At 34.9% G+C, this 15,592-nt stretch overlaps 1 protein-coding gene across 1 annotated transcript; it reads right to left on the reverse strand.

Annotated features, from left to right (window-relative positions):
* Positions 1–2,096: 2,096 nt before the first annotated feature.
* Positions 2,097–3,134, reverse strand: LOC130934468 (transcription factor MYB3-like). Its single transcript, XM_057864034.1, has 2 exons — positions 2,857–3,134; positions 2,097–2,781 (listed from the first exon to the last, which is right to left on the reverse strand). The coding sequence occupies exons 1-2, from the start codon at positions 3,132–3,134 to the stop codon at positions 2,097–2,099; spliced, it is 963 nt and encodes a 320-aa protein (XP_057720017.1).
* Between the last annotated feature and the right edge of the window lie 12,458 nt (positions 3,135–15,592).

The raw sequence follows: 15,592 nt of genomic DNA on the forward strand, positions 1-15,592 counted from the left end.
CGACTCGCTTTGTGCGAATACAGCAACAGAGAAGAGTGAGAAAAAGAATGAGAGTTGTGTGTGTATATGTCGGTATTAGATTGGAAGGAAAAGATGCAGGAGTGGGTGCGTGAGGTTTAAAAGCCATTGTTGTTGGAGAGAACGCCATCGCCATGTGTGAATTAGGGATTAAGGATTTTCATCATATGACACAGTCTATTATTACAAGGTTAGAGACTATTTTATCTTTTTTACACACATAAATATTTAATTATTACGTGTGTGAGTTTACGTGTCTATAATATTTTTTGGAAAAGTCTAAGGGGCAGTAATTTTATTGCATTTTGGCTAGTATGTAATCAGCAGAAAAAGATGAGCCATTTAATGAAATTTTACACCAATCTCACATTATCAAATCATCATTGATGACTAATTAATGGCTACTAATCACAAATATTGCTAGCCCCTAACATTACTCATATTTTTTATTAGTAAGTCATATTAAAAAATAAAATAAAAATTATTATATCTGACAAAAAAATATTAAAAATTAATTTATAATTTTTTAAAAAATTTAAAATATTTACTTTTAAAATTTTTTAGAATTTATTTAGATAATTACTTAAAACATTTTCAACCACTCCTAATACCGGCAAAAATAGTAGATAATTTTAATATTTAAGTCATACAGGAATGGGAAAAATTACGTGCAACAGTCCATTATCGTTTGATATAAATTAAAATACCAACTATATATTGTATATATTTTATAGAAAAAGTATAGGCAGATAATAAAAATATTTAATAATATGAACAATAAATATGTCAGATGTTCAATTCAATAGATATACAGATGATTATGTTCATTATTTTTAATTGGATGGTTTTTTTTATTCAATTTTACTCATATATTGGCTGAATGTTTAATTTATTAAGTATGCAAATGATTATCTTAATGTTAAAGTTTATAAAGTATTTAGGAGTGAAATATTTTTTACTTTATTGGATGATTTCTAAAATCTATTGTTTAGATTGATTAATATAAGATGCAAATTCTCATCACTTCATATCACTCCAAGTTTAGACCTAACTAGAAAATTAAGCTTGCCCAATGGATGTATGTGATAGTTAAATCAATTTGCATGTATTTTCTCTTAACATTATGCTAATGAATTCCTTATCTCTGTAAAGACGTATATTTTAAACAAATTAAAAGAGCTAGCAATGGTTTTGGAAAAATAAAGAAATCATAAACTGATTAAACTATAAATATTAAATAGCAATTAAGTAAGCATACGGAGCCAACTGATATATCAAAGTTGTGTAAAAGGAAGCCAAAAATTAGCATTGCCCTAGAGGCCTTGACCGTATTACCACAGGAAACAAATACAACGTGGAGATTAATTAAATAAAAAATTTATTTTATTAATAAAAAAGTTGGAGGATTAACATTGCACAGTCAAAATTTAACACAAAGAATAAAAATATTTTAAAACTTTTGAAAATAAAAAAATTAAATTTCAATTAAAAAAGATATCCAAAATTTAAACTCAATAAAAGAACATTTTTAGTGGGTTCACAATCAATTTGTTTAACATGTTATGTATTAGTTAAAATTGACTAATATAGTATTGATTTTCTAACATTATTCAATATTTTTATGTTATTTATTATGGCTTAATAAAATCCAAGAAAAAACAAAAGAGAAGCTATGTAATTATATATATCATAGAAAATATATTAAATGTACATCAAGAAACTGAAAGAACAAACATAGAAGGAAAAGTTATAGCTTAGAAGCTCTAATAAATCAACAATATTAGACATGTGAAATATCAATAACAGTTGAAGTAATAGCCCACTGATGATTTTCCTTTTCATTGAAATGAAAATATACAATAAGGTGCTAATGGTTGATTAAGCAATACATAAATTCAATCACACATGCACAAATGCAATGCTTCACTACAACTAACCATAGAGATATACATCACTCCATCAATATATCATACCGAATAACATATATATATATGATAAGAATAATAATTGTACAACACATACAAGCATATAAATATATATAGAGATATATCCCTTACATGCAGGTGCGCCAGCTAGCGTTACTTATTAGGAGGTGATGATGATGATGAACCATCTTGTTGATTTATAAGTGCATTGCTAAATTCTGCTTCCCAATCTTCAAGACGAAAAGATGTTGAAAGCGGTGGAGGGAACATTGTAACATCACCCTCATCATCATCATGATGCTGAAACACCGCTAGTTCGTCTGTTCCACTATTATCATTATTATTATTATTATTATTGTTATTATTCATCACTTCATTGTTACCACCATCAAATAAAGAATTCAGAAAAACCAACAATGTATCTTCCTCCTCAACATCATTATTATTATTCCCATTATTTCCGCCATGATGATGATAATCAACAACAACATTATTATTATTATTATTATTATTCTCTTCCATAATGTTCCCACCAGCACTAATTATTGGAGCATAATCAAATTTGCTGTTGTTGACATTACCAATTTCTGACGCAGGATTCACAGTCATCGTAGGTTGGTGCTGCAGCGGCATTATGATTGAATGTTGATGATGATGATGAAAAACACCTCCATTTGAAGTAGTAACAGGAGTAGTAGAATAATTGGTGGTGATTAATGGCTTATGGGTTCTTGGATCTATGCCTCGCTTTATGAGCTTCTTGCTTAGATGGGTATTCCAGTAATTCTTGATCTCGTTATCAGTCCTGCCAGGTAATCTGCCAGCTATCAAAGCCCACCTAAAAAGAAGGTAAGGTTGAGGGAGGAGGGGTAGAAGAGTAATTTTGATGAGGTAGGGTTTGTTAGCATCTCACCTGTTGCCCAAGAGACGGTGAAGGCGGAGGATGAGATCCTCCTCGTCAGGAGCGATCTGGCCTCGCTTGACGGAGGGGCGGAGGTAGTTCATCCAGCGGAGGCGGCAGCTCTTGCCGCAGCGCTGCAGCCCGGCCCGCTTGGGGAGCGTACGCCACCGCCCCTCCCCTTCCTTCTGGACAAATTTGGACAGGATCTCGTCTTCCTCGGCGCTCCATGGTCCTTTCTTGATCCCAACTTTGCTGCAGCACGGTGTGGTAGTAGCAGTACTCTTGCTCATCTTGATTGTGATGAAGAATAATGTTAATAGTGGTGTGGTGGATATATTAAGAATATGTGGAACTAGTTAGGGTTCATAATATGAGTTGTATTTGTTTCAGTGTCTTAGCTAGAGACGTAACTGCGAAGGAAACTGGTGATGATGATAAAGCTTTATTTGTACTATTTTGGCATTTTTCTTTTTTTTTTAAGGGTTTATAAAGATGGCAAAAATATTCCTTTTTAAGTTATTTATTTGGTCACAGTAAATAGTGTATTCTAAAATAATGTATTTTAAAAAATATAAATTAATAATAAAAATATAAATTATGAATAAATTGAATATCTAAGAAAAGAAATAATTATATTAATGGCTCTAACTAATATTAATTTAAATAACGTTGAATTTTTTAACTTAATATAAAATAATTTTTTTTCAAAATTTCAATTTCACAACAAAATTTATTTAAAGAATTCGAAAACAAATAAGAATTACTAAACTTAAAATAGAACAATTAACAATCAAAATTAGTAGATTAAAATATAAATTTTCAAAAATTAAAAAAATATTATTAAAAGAATTATAAATAAAAACTCAACTTATAAAAAATTATTAAATTCATAAAATAAAAAATATAAAAATGATAATAAGATGAAAATAAAAAAATAATATAATAAAATTTATAAAAATAATAAAAATAAAACAATCCTCTAATAAAATTTTTGTTAACAATAAATTACAAATTAAAAAATTAACATAAAAGTCAAATTAACAATTTTAAAAATATAATAACACTTTTTAATAAACATAACACTTTTAATATATATTATATGTCAAAAATTTAATATATGACAATTTATTCAATAAATAAGACCAAACGTATTTATTTAAGAGATATTTTAAACGTTTTGTCTGAATTTCTATTTTTTTTAAATATATTTTCAAAATATAAAAACAAAAACATGCATTTTTTGTTAATAAAAATATAAGATTATATGACATAACAAATTTTTTTATAAAATAATTTAATTAATGCTTATTGTATATACTATATTTATTATCCTTCCTAAAATTATAACAGTATAATTAAGACTAAGGATGGAAAGCTAAATTAATACCTGATCTGATATTGGATAAATAGAAAGGTTTAATATTTTAAAATTTTAGAAATTATAAAAAGTGAGAAAGATAAAAAGCAGTTCAAAGAGAATTCTAGATAATTAATTTAACTTATATATTTAAGATTAAAATATTTCTAATAGTTTTATGTAAAAGTTATGGCTTATTTCTAAAATATTTCTGCGGTATATATAGTATGATATATGAATGAATAGGAGAAAAAAAAAAAAGAAAGATAAATGGGGTCATTGTTTTACGGAATTTGTATGCCTAGCCACGTTTGCGAACAAAGACAATGAAGTAATCCAATAAGCACATACCACACAATAAACCGACACAAATGATCACTTAAAAGAAGAAATTAAACAAAATATATTCTTTGTAATAATTAAGTTTAAAAATCTTTAAATTCGTTATTACATATTTATATATAAATATATATTATTTAATTTATTTTTAATAACATTTTATATTTTAATATATTTTTTATATAAATGACTAATTTAATAATTACAACAACAACAAAGCCTTATCCCACTAAGTGGGGTCGGCTATATGAATCAAACGACGCCATTGTGCTCTGTCATGTATCATGTCTACAGAGAGACCGTTTACATGTAGATCTCGTTTGACCACCTCATGGATGGTCTTCTTAGGTCTTCCTCTGCCTTTCGCCCTTTGACCATCTTCCATCTCATCCACCCTCCTGACTAGATGTTTTATCAGTCTTCTTCTCACATGTCCAAACCACCTGAGACGCGATTCAACCATCTTTTTCACAATGGGTGCTACTCCAACTCTCTCCCTTATATCTTTATTCCTTATTTTATCCAATCGCGTATGACCACTTATCCATCTCAACATCTTCATCTCTGCCACACTCAGCTTATGTTCGTGCTCCCCTTTAGCCGCCCAACACTCCGTACCATACAGCATAGCCGGTCTTATAGCGGTGCGATAAAATTTACCTTTAAGTTTTAGAGGCACTTTTTTGTCGCATATAAAACCAGATGCACTCCGCCATTTTGACCAACCTGCTTGGATCCTATGATTTACATCCTGTTCAATCTCTCCATTATCCTGTATGATGCACCCAAGATACTTAAAACTTTTAACTTTTCGTAGGATGTTTTCTCCAATCTTCACCTCTATATTGGGGTTTTCCCTTCTCAGACTGAACTTACATTCCATATATTCCGTCTTGCTACGGCTTATGTGCAGACCATACACTTCTAAAGCTTCTCTCCATAACTCCAACTTCTTATTTAGGTCTTCCCTTGACTCTCCCATAAGGACGATATCATCGGCAAAAAGCATGCACCATGGCACAGGCTCTTGGATGTGCTCTGTGAGTACTTCCAAGACTAATGTGAAAAGGTATGGACTTAAGGATGATCCCTGGTGCAATCCTATACCAATAGGAAATTTCTCTGTCACACCACCTTGAGTCTTCACACTAGTTGTGGCCCCATCATATATGTCTTTAATTGCCCGAATATATGCGATCCTTACTCTCCTCTTTTCTAAAACCTTCCATAAGACCTCCCTTTGTACCCTATCATACGCTTTTTCCAAATCAATAAACACCATATGTAGATCCCTTTTATTACTACGATACCTCTCCATCATCCTTCTTAATAGGTATATCGCTTCAGTGGTAGATCTGCCTGGCATAAATCCAAATTGGTTCTCTGTTACTTGTGTCTCTTTTCTCAACCTCCGTTCTATCACCCTTTCCCATAACTTCATAGTATGACTCATAAGCATAATCCCTCTATAATTTCCGCAACTTTGTATATCCCCCTTATTCTTGTAGATAGGTACCAAGGTGCTCTTTCTCCACTCATCAGGCATCTTCTTTGACCTTAAAATCTCATTAAAAAGCTTGGTTAACCAGTTGATGCCTTTTTCTCCAAGACCCTTCCAAACCTCAATCGGGATATTATCAGGTCCTACTGCCCTGCCATTTTTCATCTGCTTTAGAGCCTCTTTTACCTCGAAGTCTCGAATCCTTCGATAGTAGTCAAAGTTTTGATCTTCTTCCCTTGTGCATAATTGACCAAGGTTCGGAAGAGTCTTCTGTCCCTCATTAAATAACTCGTAGAAGTAGCTCTTCCGCCTTTCATTAATCTTCTCCTCTTGAGCCAACACCTCTCCATCCTTATCCTTTATGCACTTAACCTGATCCAAATCTCTCGTTTTTCTTTCCCGGCTCTTTGTGATTCTATATATAACTTTTTCTCCTTCTTTCGTGTCCAAAGACTGGTAGAGACCCTTATATGCTCTTGTTCTTGCTTCACTTACAGCCACTTTTGTCTCTTTCTTTGCCGCCTTATATTTTTCCCAGTTATCTGCATTGCGGCATAAAGACCACTCTTTAAAGCATTCCCTTTTTATCTTTATCTTTTCTTGTATATTCGCATTCCACCACCAGGACTCCTTGTCTCTTGGTCCTATTCCTTTAGATTCACCAAAACTTTCTTTTGCTGTTCTTCTAATAACTTCTGCCATCTCCCTCCACATCTCTTCCGCGCTTCCATTCCCATCCCACTTTGCCTCTTCGCCTACCCGTCTTAGGAAGCTTCTTTGTTCCTCACCTTTCATCCGCCACCACCTCGTCCTTGGGTTCTTCGTATGATGTCTTTTCCTCAACTTTTGCTCAACGCGAAAATCCATGACGAGCACCCTATGTTGTGTTGTCAAACTCTCTCCCGGGATAATTTTACAGTTAATGCAAAATTTTCGGTCGACTCTCCTCAACAAGAAGAAGTCGATTTGAGAGCTTGTCATGCCACTCTTATAGGTTATAAGATGTTCGTCTCTCTTTTTAAAACATGTATTTGCAATGAGAACATCAAAGGTTGAGGAAAAGTCCAAAATAGTTTTACCCTCGGCATTGATCACCCCGAAACCATGGCCTCCGTGAATACTCCCATATCCAGTCACTTCTCTCCCAACATGGCCATTTAAATCTCCTCCTAAGAAAATCTTATCTCCCAAAGGTATGCCTTGAACCAAACTCTTTAGATCCTCTCAAAACCTTATCTTGTGTTGTTCGTCCGAACCCATTTGCGGTGCATAGGCGCTAATCACATGGAAAGCACCTCCCTCCACCACAAGTTTGATAGAGATGATCCGATCTCCCACCCTCTTGACATCCACTACGTCCTTCTTCCACTGCTTATCCACAATTATTCCAACCCTATTCCTATTCTTCACTTTTCCTATATACCAAAGTTTGAAACCAGAAGTATCCAACTCCCTAGCCTTTGCACCAACCCATTTTGTTTCTTGTAGGCACATAATGTTAATCTTCCTCTTTGTCATGGTGTCCACCACCTCCATAGATTTTCCTGTTAGAGTGCCTATGTTCTATGTCCCAAATCTCAACCTTCTGTCGCTTCGACCTTTACCTTTTACTTTGTGAACTATCTTATTTACCCTCGTCCGTTCACGAAAACGCGAGAACCCTTGCTCATTTAACACTACATCCGGGCACCGATGCAGCGGCTCTTGCTTTGACACCGTACTCAAGCCATACGGCGTGTTACTTCCGGGCAACGACCTAGCTTTAGCGCAATAATGTCTTTGATTCATGTCATGGGGGTTCGGCTATATTTTTATGTTGGTTGCCGAAGACCTAACACAACCCTCCTCCTTTATCCGGGCTTGGGACCGGCTATGTACCGCAAGTGTAACATAGGCGGAGTTGACTAATTTAATAATTAAATTATTTTAAAGTATATCTAAATAGTTGAAATAATAATAATAATACTCAAATTTTTAAAGCAGGATTCATGCACTTTTCTTGTTCTCATTCTTCTCATGGATATCAGGAGTCCTTCTACATACATGTCAATGCTTTATTTTTATCAACTAAATCTAATTAAAAGTCGATAAAAATTAAATTTTGAGATATTACATCTCATCCAGTAGTTATTTAATATGTTTTTAAATGCGAATTGTAATGCACTACATTGACAAGTGAAGCCAGATTCGGTAGAATGATGATTAACCTTTAATTTTTTTTACTAGCAAGATGTATCTCACTTCGTGTGGATGTAATTTTTATTGGAGTTAATACAGACGTCAGTTTTTAATTCTAAGCTATCCAATTTTTTTACACGTACTTCTTTTTTTGTGTTGATTGTTATACATGCATCTCATATAATATAAATTTTTTACTGCGTAATAAACCTTTCTCAATGTAAACATTGTTTTCTTTTTCTTCTTCTTCTTCTTCTTCTTCTTCTTCTTTTTTCTCTACTTGCGTTCTTCTTCTTCTTCTTCTTCTTCTTCTTCTTCTTTAACCTACTAAGTTTTGTTGTTTTTCTCTATTCGCATTTTTTTCTTCTTCGTCGTTCTTCTTCTTTTTTATTTTCTTCTTCGATTTACACTTCTGAATGGAATCAATAAATGATTCAACTTCAAATCAGTTGAATGATAATGAACTGATTTATTCTTTTTAAATGAATGATGCTGATGAGGTTTGGATTGTTCAATTTTAAATTGAATTGAATGGAATACGATTGTGAATTTTATTTGAATTGAATTTAATGGACGCAATATTTGAATTGAATTTTATTTTAGGTGTTTTTGACTTTGAATTGAATTGAATTGAATTGATAATATCTAAATTCTAGACAGAGGTATTTCGAATTTGCTTTTGTATAATGTATTATGTTTCGTTTAGTAAGTACTATACAATTCTTTCACTGTGAGTAATTGTTCAGTTCAGTAAGCATAAAGGAGTTTGAATTTAGTTTAATACACAGGATTATATTTTGATCACTTAGTACTCGTTCACTCAGTACCATAGAGTTGTTTCACTATGAGTACGTGTTCAATTCGGTATGTAGAAAGGAGTTTGTATAAAAGATTAGAGGAATATATAATATATTATGTTTTTCACTGAGTATTAAATAATTGTTTCACCGTAATGACGTTTTCGGTTCATCATGCAGACCAGATGTGTTGTGGATGAAAAATTTTTCCCAAAGGTGGGGATGATTTTCAAGACACTAAAAGAAGTTGGAAAGTTCTACAAACATTATTCGGAACTTGCCAGTTTTTCTAGCAAAATAAAGAACACGACTCGGGATGGAGACAAGATTAAGAATCAACTAATCGTATGCTCCAGAGAGGGGAGGTGGAAATCTAAAATATCTCTAACTTTGAAGACAAATCCTTCAGTCGGGTTGAACTGTCTAGCTAGGATTTATGTACACATAATGGAGGATGTTGGTTTTTGGACAATTTCTAAAGTTGTTCTGAATCACTTACATCCTTGTTGTCCAGATCGGGCAGAGATGCTCAAACAACATAGGGAGCTTAGCATGTTTGTGCGTCACACCATCGAAACCAACAAGGAAGCTGGAATTAGATCAAGCAAAACTGAGCAATCATTTGTGGCAGCAGCTAGTAGCCACAGTGAACCAAGTTTTATAGAAAAAGACGTGAGGAATTACATCACAAGGGAAGTACAAAATATTTCTGAAGAAGACGATGCCAAAGAATTTGGGAAGTACCTACTAAAAATGAAAGAAAAGAACCAAAATTTCTTCTTTGAGCTCAACCTTGAAGGCGATCACTGCATTAAACATGCATTCTGGGATGATGCAAGAAGCAAGGCCATTTTGAGTATTTCAAAGACGTGGTTTCATTTGACACCATCTATAACACAAATAGGTATTCGGTTCAGTCACATATATTTTCATGTTCAGTGCATGTACTACTTTCGATTCATCGCATTATGGGTGTGCTTATTTATGCAAGTACAATCTGGTTTTAAGTTCTTTTGTGGGCGTGAATCACCACGGCAAGTCGACACTTCTCGGATACGCGCTGATGAAAAATAAGGACATCCAATCATTCAAATGGCTATTTGAGTGTTGGCTACGTTGCATGGGAGGGAAGGCACTAAAAGGCATTCTTACCGATCAATGCGCATCAATTCAAAGGGCAATTGAGCTGTGCATGCCAACAACAATTCACTGGTGGTGCATCTGGCACATCATGAAGAAGATCCCAAACAAACTAAACGGCTACAAGGGACACAAAGAAATTGAACAAGATATGAGTCATGTTGTTTGGAATTCATACACAAAAGACGCATTTGACAGAAATTGGAACGATTTCCTCACAAAGTACGGCCTCGGAGGCAACAAGTGGCTCTCAAGTAACCGATGTTTGAATTCGAATTGTTTTCATGTCGTTAAAACGTGCACAAATTTTGGTTCACTAGTGCTTATGTTTTCGGTTCATGTTGCAGAGCTGTACGAGGATCGGCATATATGGATTCCAGTTTACCTGGATCATCACTTCTAAGCCGGGATGAGAAGCACAAAAAGGAGCGAGAGTATGCGCTCATTTTTCAACAAGTTCATCACACGCAACAACTCCTTGAGGTAATTCGTGAAGCAATACGATAATTGCTTAGTAAGTAGAGAGCAAAGAGAGAGAGAATTCGATGCTGCAGATTTTCACACTGTGATATCATGTGCAACAAAATCAGCAATAGAGGTCCAGTTTCAACATGTGTATACCCACGAGAAGTTTAGGGAAGTTCAAGCATAATTCAGAGGAAAAGTGATCTGCATCACAAGATTAATGCATTCAACCCTAGGTTTCACAACATACGAAGTCGTAGAGCAGGTTTCTAAATTGACATTCAACATGTTTTTGGTCACCTACGATGCAATATCACGAGAGGTAAAGTGCCAGTGCTTGCTGTTCGAGTCAAGGGGCATATTATGCTGCTCTTCCCTGAGCATCCTAAGCTTCGAGCGAGTGGATAACGTGGTACCGAGATACATATTGGAACGCTGGAGCAAGAACATAAAGATGAGGCACACACACATCATGAGCAGCCAAGATGAGCCTCTACTGGAGCCGAGAAGTAAAAAATTCGATGACTTGGTATTTCGGTCGCACAATATATGCGAATTTTGCATTCTAGTTCGAGGAGTTGACCAGAATTCTGCATCAGGCGTTTGACAAGGTAATGGCCGAGATGCAAGAATATCAAGAGAAAAGCAAAGGAAAAAGTTCATTATCCCATGAAGAAGCGACATTGAGTGACATGAACGACCTTCAAAGCCTGCCACGCGTCAAAACAAAAGGCCGGCCCAAGAACAGACTTGGATCAAACCTAGAAAAAAAAGATCTCAAATGCCATGAAGAAAAAGAAAAAGTCAGCTCCAATTGAGGTAAAATTGATTTGCTTTTGATTAAGAATAATTTATTTGTGCATTTTGCTAATATACGATTTTATTAAGTCTTTTACAGTTGAACCTTTTAGACTGTGGATCAACCATTCAGTCAAGCTCCAGCCTTTACAATGCATCAGATATGAATTTTTCCAGAGAGGATTATAGGAGTTTTAGTTTTTATTAATATAAATTTCGGTTCACTAAGATTATAAATTTTGGATAACTGAGTTTTAGTTTTTTATTAATATAAATGTCAGAGTTCAGGTGTTTCTGAAACTAAAAACTAATAGAAACATTTTAATATAATTAGTTCTCTGCTATATTGATATATGCAGTTTTCCAATTCGTCTAGTGTATTAATTTATAAGGAATATAAACAATGAAGAGGTTAATGTTGAATAATTAGAATTTTTTCTGAGAAACAGGAACCTGTAGATTGAAAAACTCACATTTCCAAAGGTTCAGAATGAGTTTATTGTCGATCCTCAATGATTTGTAGCTCATAATCAGGTGTAGCGCTAGTTACATTTAAACATGTTTTCCGTGTGATTAATTAAACAAAAATTATTAAAAAAACTAATTAGGATTTTAGGATTTTGGGTTTAGGATTTTAGGGGTTTAGGGTTTATGGGTTCAGGGTTCAGTGTTCATGGTTCAGGGTTTAGGGTTTATGGTTCAGGGTTCAAGGTTTAGGGTTTAGGGTTTAGGGTTTAGAGTTTAGGGCTTAGGGTTTAGGGTTTTAAGATTTAGGGGTTCAAGGTTTAGGATTTTGGGTTTAGGGATTTAGGGTTTATGGGTTTAGGGTTTAGGGTTCAGTGTTCATGGTTCAAGGTTCAGGGTTCAGGGTTTAGGATTTAGGGTTTAGTGTTTAGGGCTTAGGATTTAGGGGTTAGGGCTTAGGGTTTAGGGTTCAAGGTTTAGGGGTTCAGGGTTTAGGGTTCAGAGTTCAGGGTTTAGGGTTTAGGGTTTAGGGGTTTAGGGTTCAGGGATTTATCTTGACTTGCTTTCGATTAGGTAAAAATTCAATTGTGCATTTTGCTAATATACAATTAATTATGTTTTTTGTAGTTGAACCTTTTAAATGCCGAATCATTGATTCAGTAAAGCTCCACTCTTTACAATGCACCAGATATGAATTATCCATGAGAGGACTATTGATGAGCGGATAATTTATACACTTTTTGGCATTGTTTTTAGTATGTTTTTAGTATGATCTAGTTAGTTTTTAGTATATTTTTATTAGTTTTTAGTTAAAATTCACTTTTCTGGACTTTACTATGAGTTTGTGTGTTTTTCTGTGATTTCAGGTATTTTCTGGCTGAAATTGAGGGATCTGAGCAAAAATCTGATTCAGAGACTGAAAAGGACTGCAGATGTTGTTGGATTCTGACCTCCCTGCACTCGAAGTGAATTTTCTGGAGCTACAGAAGCCCAATTGGCGCGCTCTCAACGGCGTTGGAAAGTAGACATCCTGGGCTTTCCAGAAATATATGATAGTCCATACTTTGCCCAAGATTTGATGGCCCAAACCGGCGTTCAAAGTCACCTCAAGAAATCCCAGCGTTAAACGCTGGAACTGGCACCCAAATGGGAGTTAAACGCCCAAACTGGCATAAAAGTTGGCGTTTAACTCCAAGAAGAGTCTCTACACGAAAATGCTTCATTGCTCAACCCAAGCACACACCAAGTGGGCCCAGAAGTGGATTCTTATGTCATTTACTCATCTCTGTACACCCTAGGCTACTAGTTTTCTATAAGTAGGACCTTTTACTATTGTATTGAGATATCGGGGTAGCTATCTTCATTTTTATGCTATCTTAGATCATTGGGAGGCTGGCCATTCGGCCATGCCTAGACCTTATGCTTATGTATTTTCAACGGTGGAGTTTCTACACACCATAGATTAAGGTGTGGAGCTCTGCTGTACCTCGAGTATTAATGCAATTACTATTGTTCTTCTATTCAATTCCACTTGTTCTTTGTCCAAGATATCACTTGTTCTTCAACTTAATGAAGGTGATGATCGTCACGGATCATCACCATTCTCACTCATGAACAAAGTGACTGACAACCACTCTTGTTCTACAAGCATCTGAGGCTTAGTGAATATCTCTTGGATTCCTGATAACACGATGCATGGTTGATCGCCTGACAACCGAGTGCTCGCCTGACAAACGAGCCAGCCATTCCGTGAGATCAGAGTCTTCGTGGTATAGGCAAGAACTGATGGCGGCATTCAAGAGAATCCGGAAGGTCTAACCTTGTCTGTGGTATTCTGAGTAGGATTCAATGATTGAATGACTGTGACGTGCTTCAAACTCCTAGCAGGCTAGGGCGTTAGTGACAGACGCAAAAGAATCAATGGATTCTATTCCTGCCTGAACGAGAACCGACAGATGATTAGCCTATGCTGTGACAGAGCATCAGGGACGTATTTTCACTGAGAGGATGGGAGGTAGCTGCTGACAACAGTGAAACCCTACACGAGCTTGCCATGGAAAGGAGTAAGAAGGATTGGATGAAGGCAGTAGGAAAGCAGAGAGACGGAAGGGAAGGCATCTTCATACGCTTGTCTGAAGCTCTTACACCAATGATATTCATAAGTATCTCTATCTTTATCTTTATGCTTTATTCGTTCATCACTATACCCATTTGAGTCTGCCTGACTGAGATCTACAAGATGACCATAGCTTGCTTCATACCACCAATCTCCGTGGGATCGACCCTTACTCGCGTAAGGTTTATTACTTGGACGACCCAGTGCACTTGCTGGTTAGTTGTGCGAAGTTGTGTTTATGCCATGGTATTGAGCACCAAGTCTTTGGAGCCATTACTAGGGATTGTTTATGTTTTGAAAAGTATTGATCACAATTTCGTGCACCAAGTTTTTGGCGCCGTTGCCGGGGATTGTTCTTGTGTATGGACAACTGACGGTTCATCTTGTTGCTTAGATTAGGTATTTATTTTTTTTCGAAATTCTTGAAGGTGAATTCTAGAGTTTCATGATGATTTGTTGAAATCTGGCTGGCTGAGAAGCCATGTCTAATTCCATTGGACCGAGGTTTCAACTTATCATCACAAGAGCTTGATGATCTTTATCAATATTGCTTTTGGAGCAGTGATTTGCTAAGGCTTGGCTGGCCTTTGGCCATGTCTAGTGTTTTGGACCGAAGCTTTCTTTGAAAGCTTGGCTGGCTGTGAAGCCATGTCTAATTCCTGGACCGGAGTCTTAGACTAGCATTGCACTGATTCCTGGAATTCTCATTAAGAATTTTGATATCTTTTTCCACTTAATTTTCGAAAAAAAAAACGCAAAAAAAATTCACAAAATCATAAAATCCAAAAATATTTCTTGTTTGAGTCTAGAGTCTCATCTTAAGTTTGGTGTCAAATGCATGTTTTTGTTATATTTTTCGAATCCATGCATGTATTTCTTTGTTTTGATCTTTGAATTCTATTGACTTGAGTATCTTTGTGTTTCATATAGTGTCAGTAGTATACAAACTGCTAAGTTTGGTGTCTTGCATGCATTGCTATTTGATTCTTGTTGCATCTTGATTATTAAAAATCCAAAAATATTTTTAATTTGTGTCTTTTCAAGTCAAAAATACAAAGAATTGAAGATTCAGAACATACTGCAGAGGAATTATACAGAAAAAGCTGGGCATTCAAAATGCCCAGTGAAGAAAGACAGACTGGCGTTTAAACGCCAGCCAGGGTACCTGGTTGGGCGTTTAACGCCCAAAAAGGGTGCATTTTGGGCGTTAAACGCCAGAATGTATACCATTCTGGGCGTTTAACGCCAGGATGGTGCTAGGAGGAAGATTTTGTTTTCAAAATCAATTTTTTTTCAAGTTTTCAAAGTTTTTCAAAATCAAATCTTTTTCAAATCATATCCTTTCAATCAAATGTTTTCAAAATCAATTTCTTTCCTTTTTTAAAGATACTTACTAACAATTAATGATTTGATTGAACATCTCAAATTTGTTGCCTTTTCTGTTGAGAAAGGTTTAATGTTTGAATCATATCTTTTCTTGTTAGGCAAGTCATTAATTTTCAAAATCAAATCTTTTTTTTTAAAAATTGTTTTCAAATCATATCTTTTCAAAGTGTTTTCAAATCATATCTTCTCAATCACATCTTTTTAAT

This window comes from Arachis stenosperma, chromosome 6 (genome assembly GCF_014773155.1).
Source record: "Arachis stenosperma cultivar V10309 chromosome 6, arast.V10309.gnm1.PFL2, whole genome shotgun sequence".
NCBI lineage: Eukaryota > Viridiplantae > Streptophyta > Magnoliopsida > Fabales > Fabaceae > Arachis > Arachis stenosperma.

Excerpts from the sequence above, each read along its gene's own strand:
- LOC130934468 (XM_057864034.1), bottom strand. The coding sequence starts at position 3,134 with ATGAGCAAGAGTACTGCTACTACCACACCGTGCTGCAGCAAAGTTGGG. Across the intron at positions 2,782-2,856 it reads CACCGTCTCTTGGGCAACAG|GTGGGCTTTGATAGCTGGCA; the intron begins GTGAGATGCTAA and ends CCTTCTTTTTAG.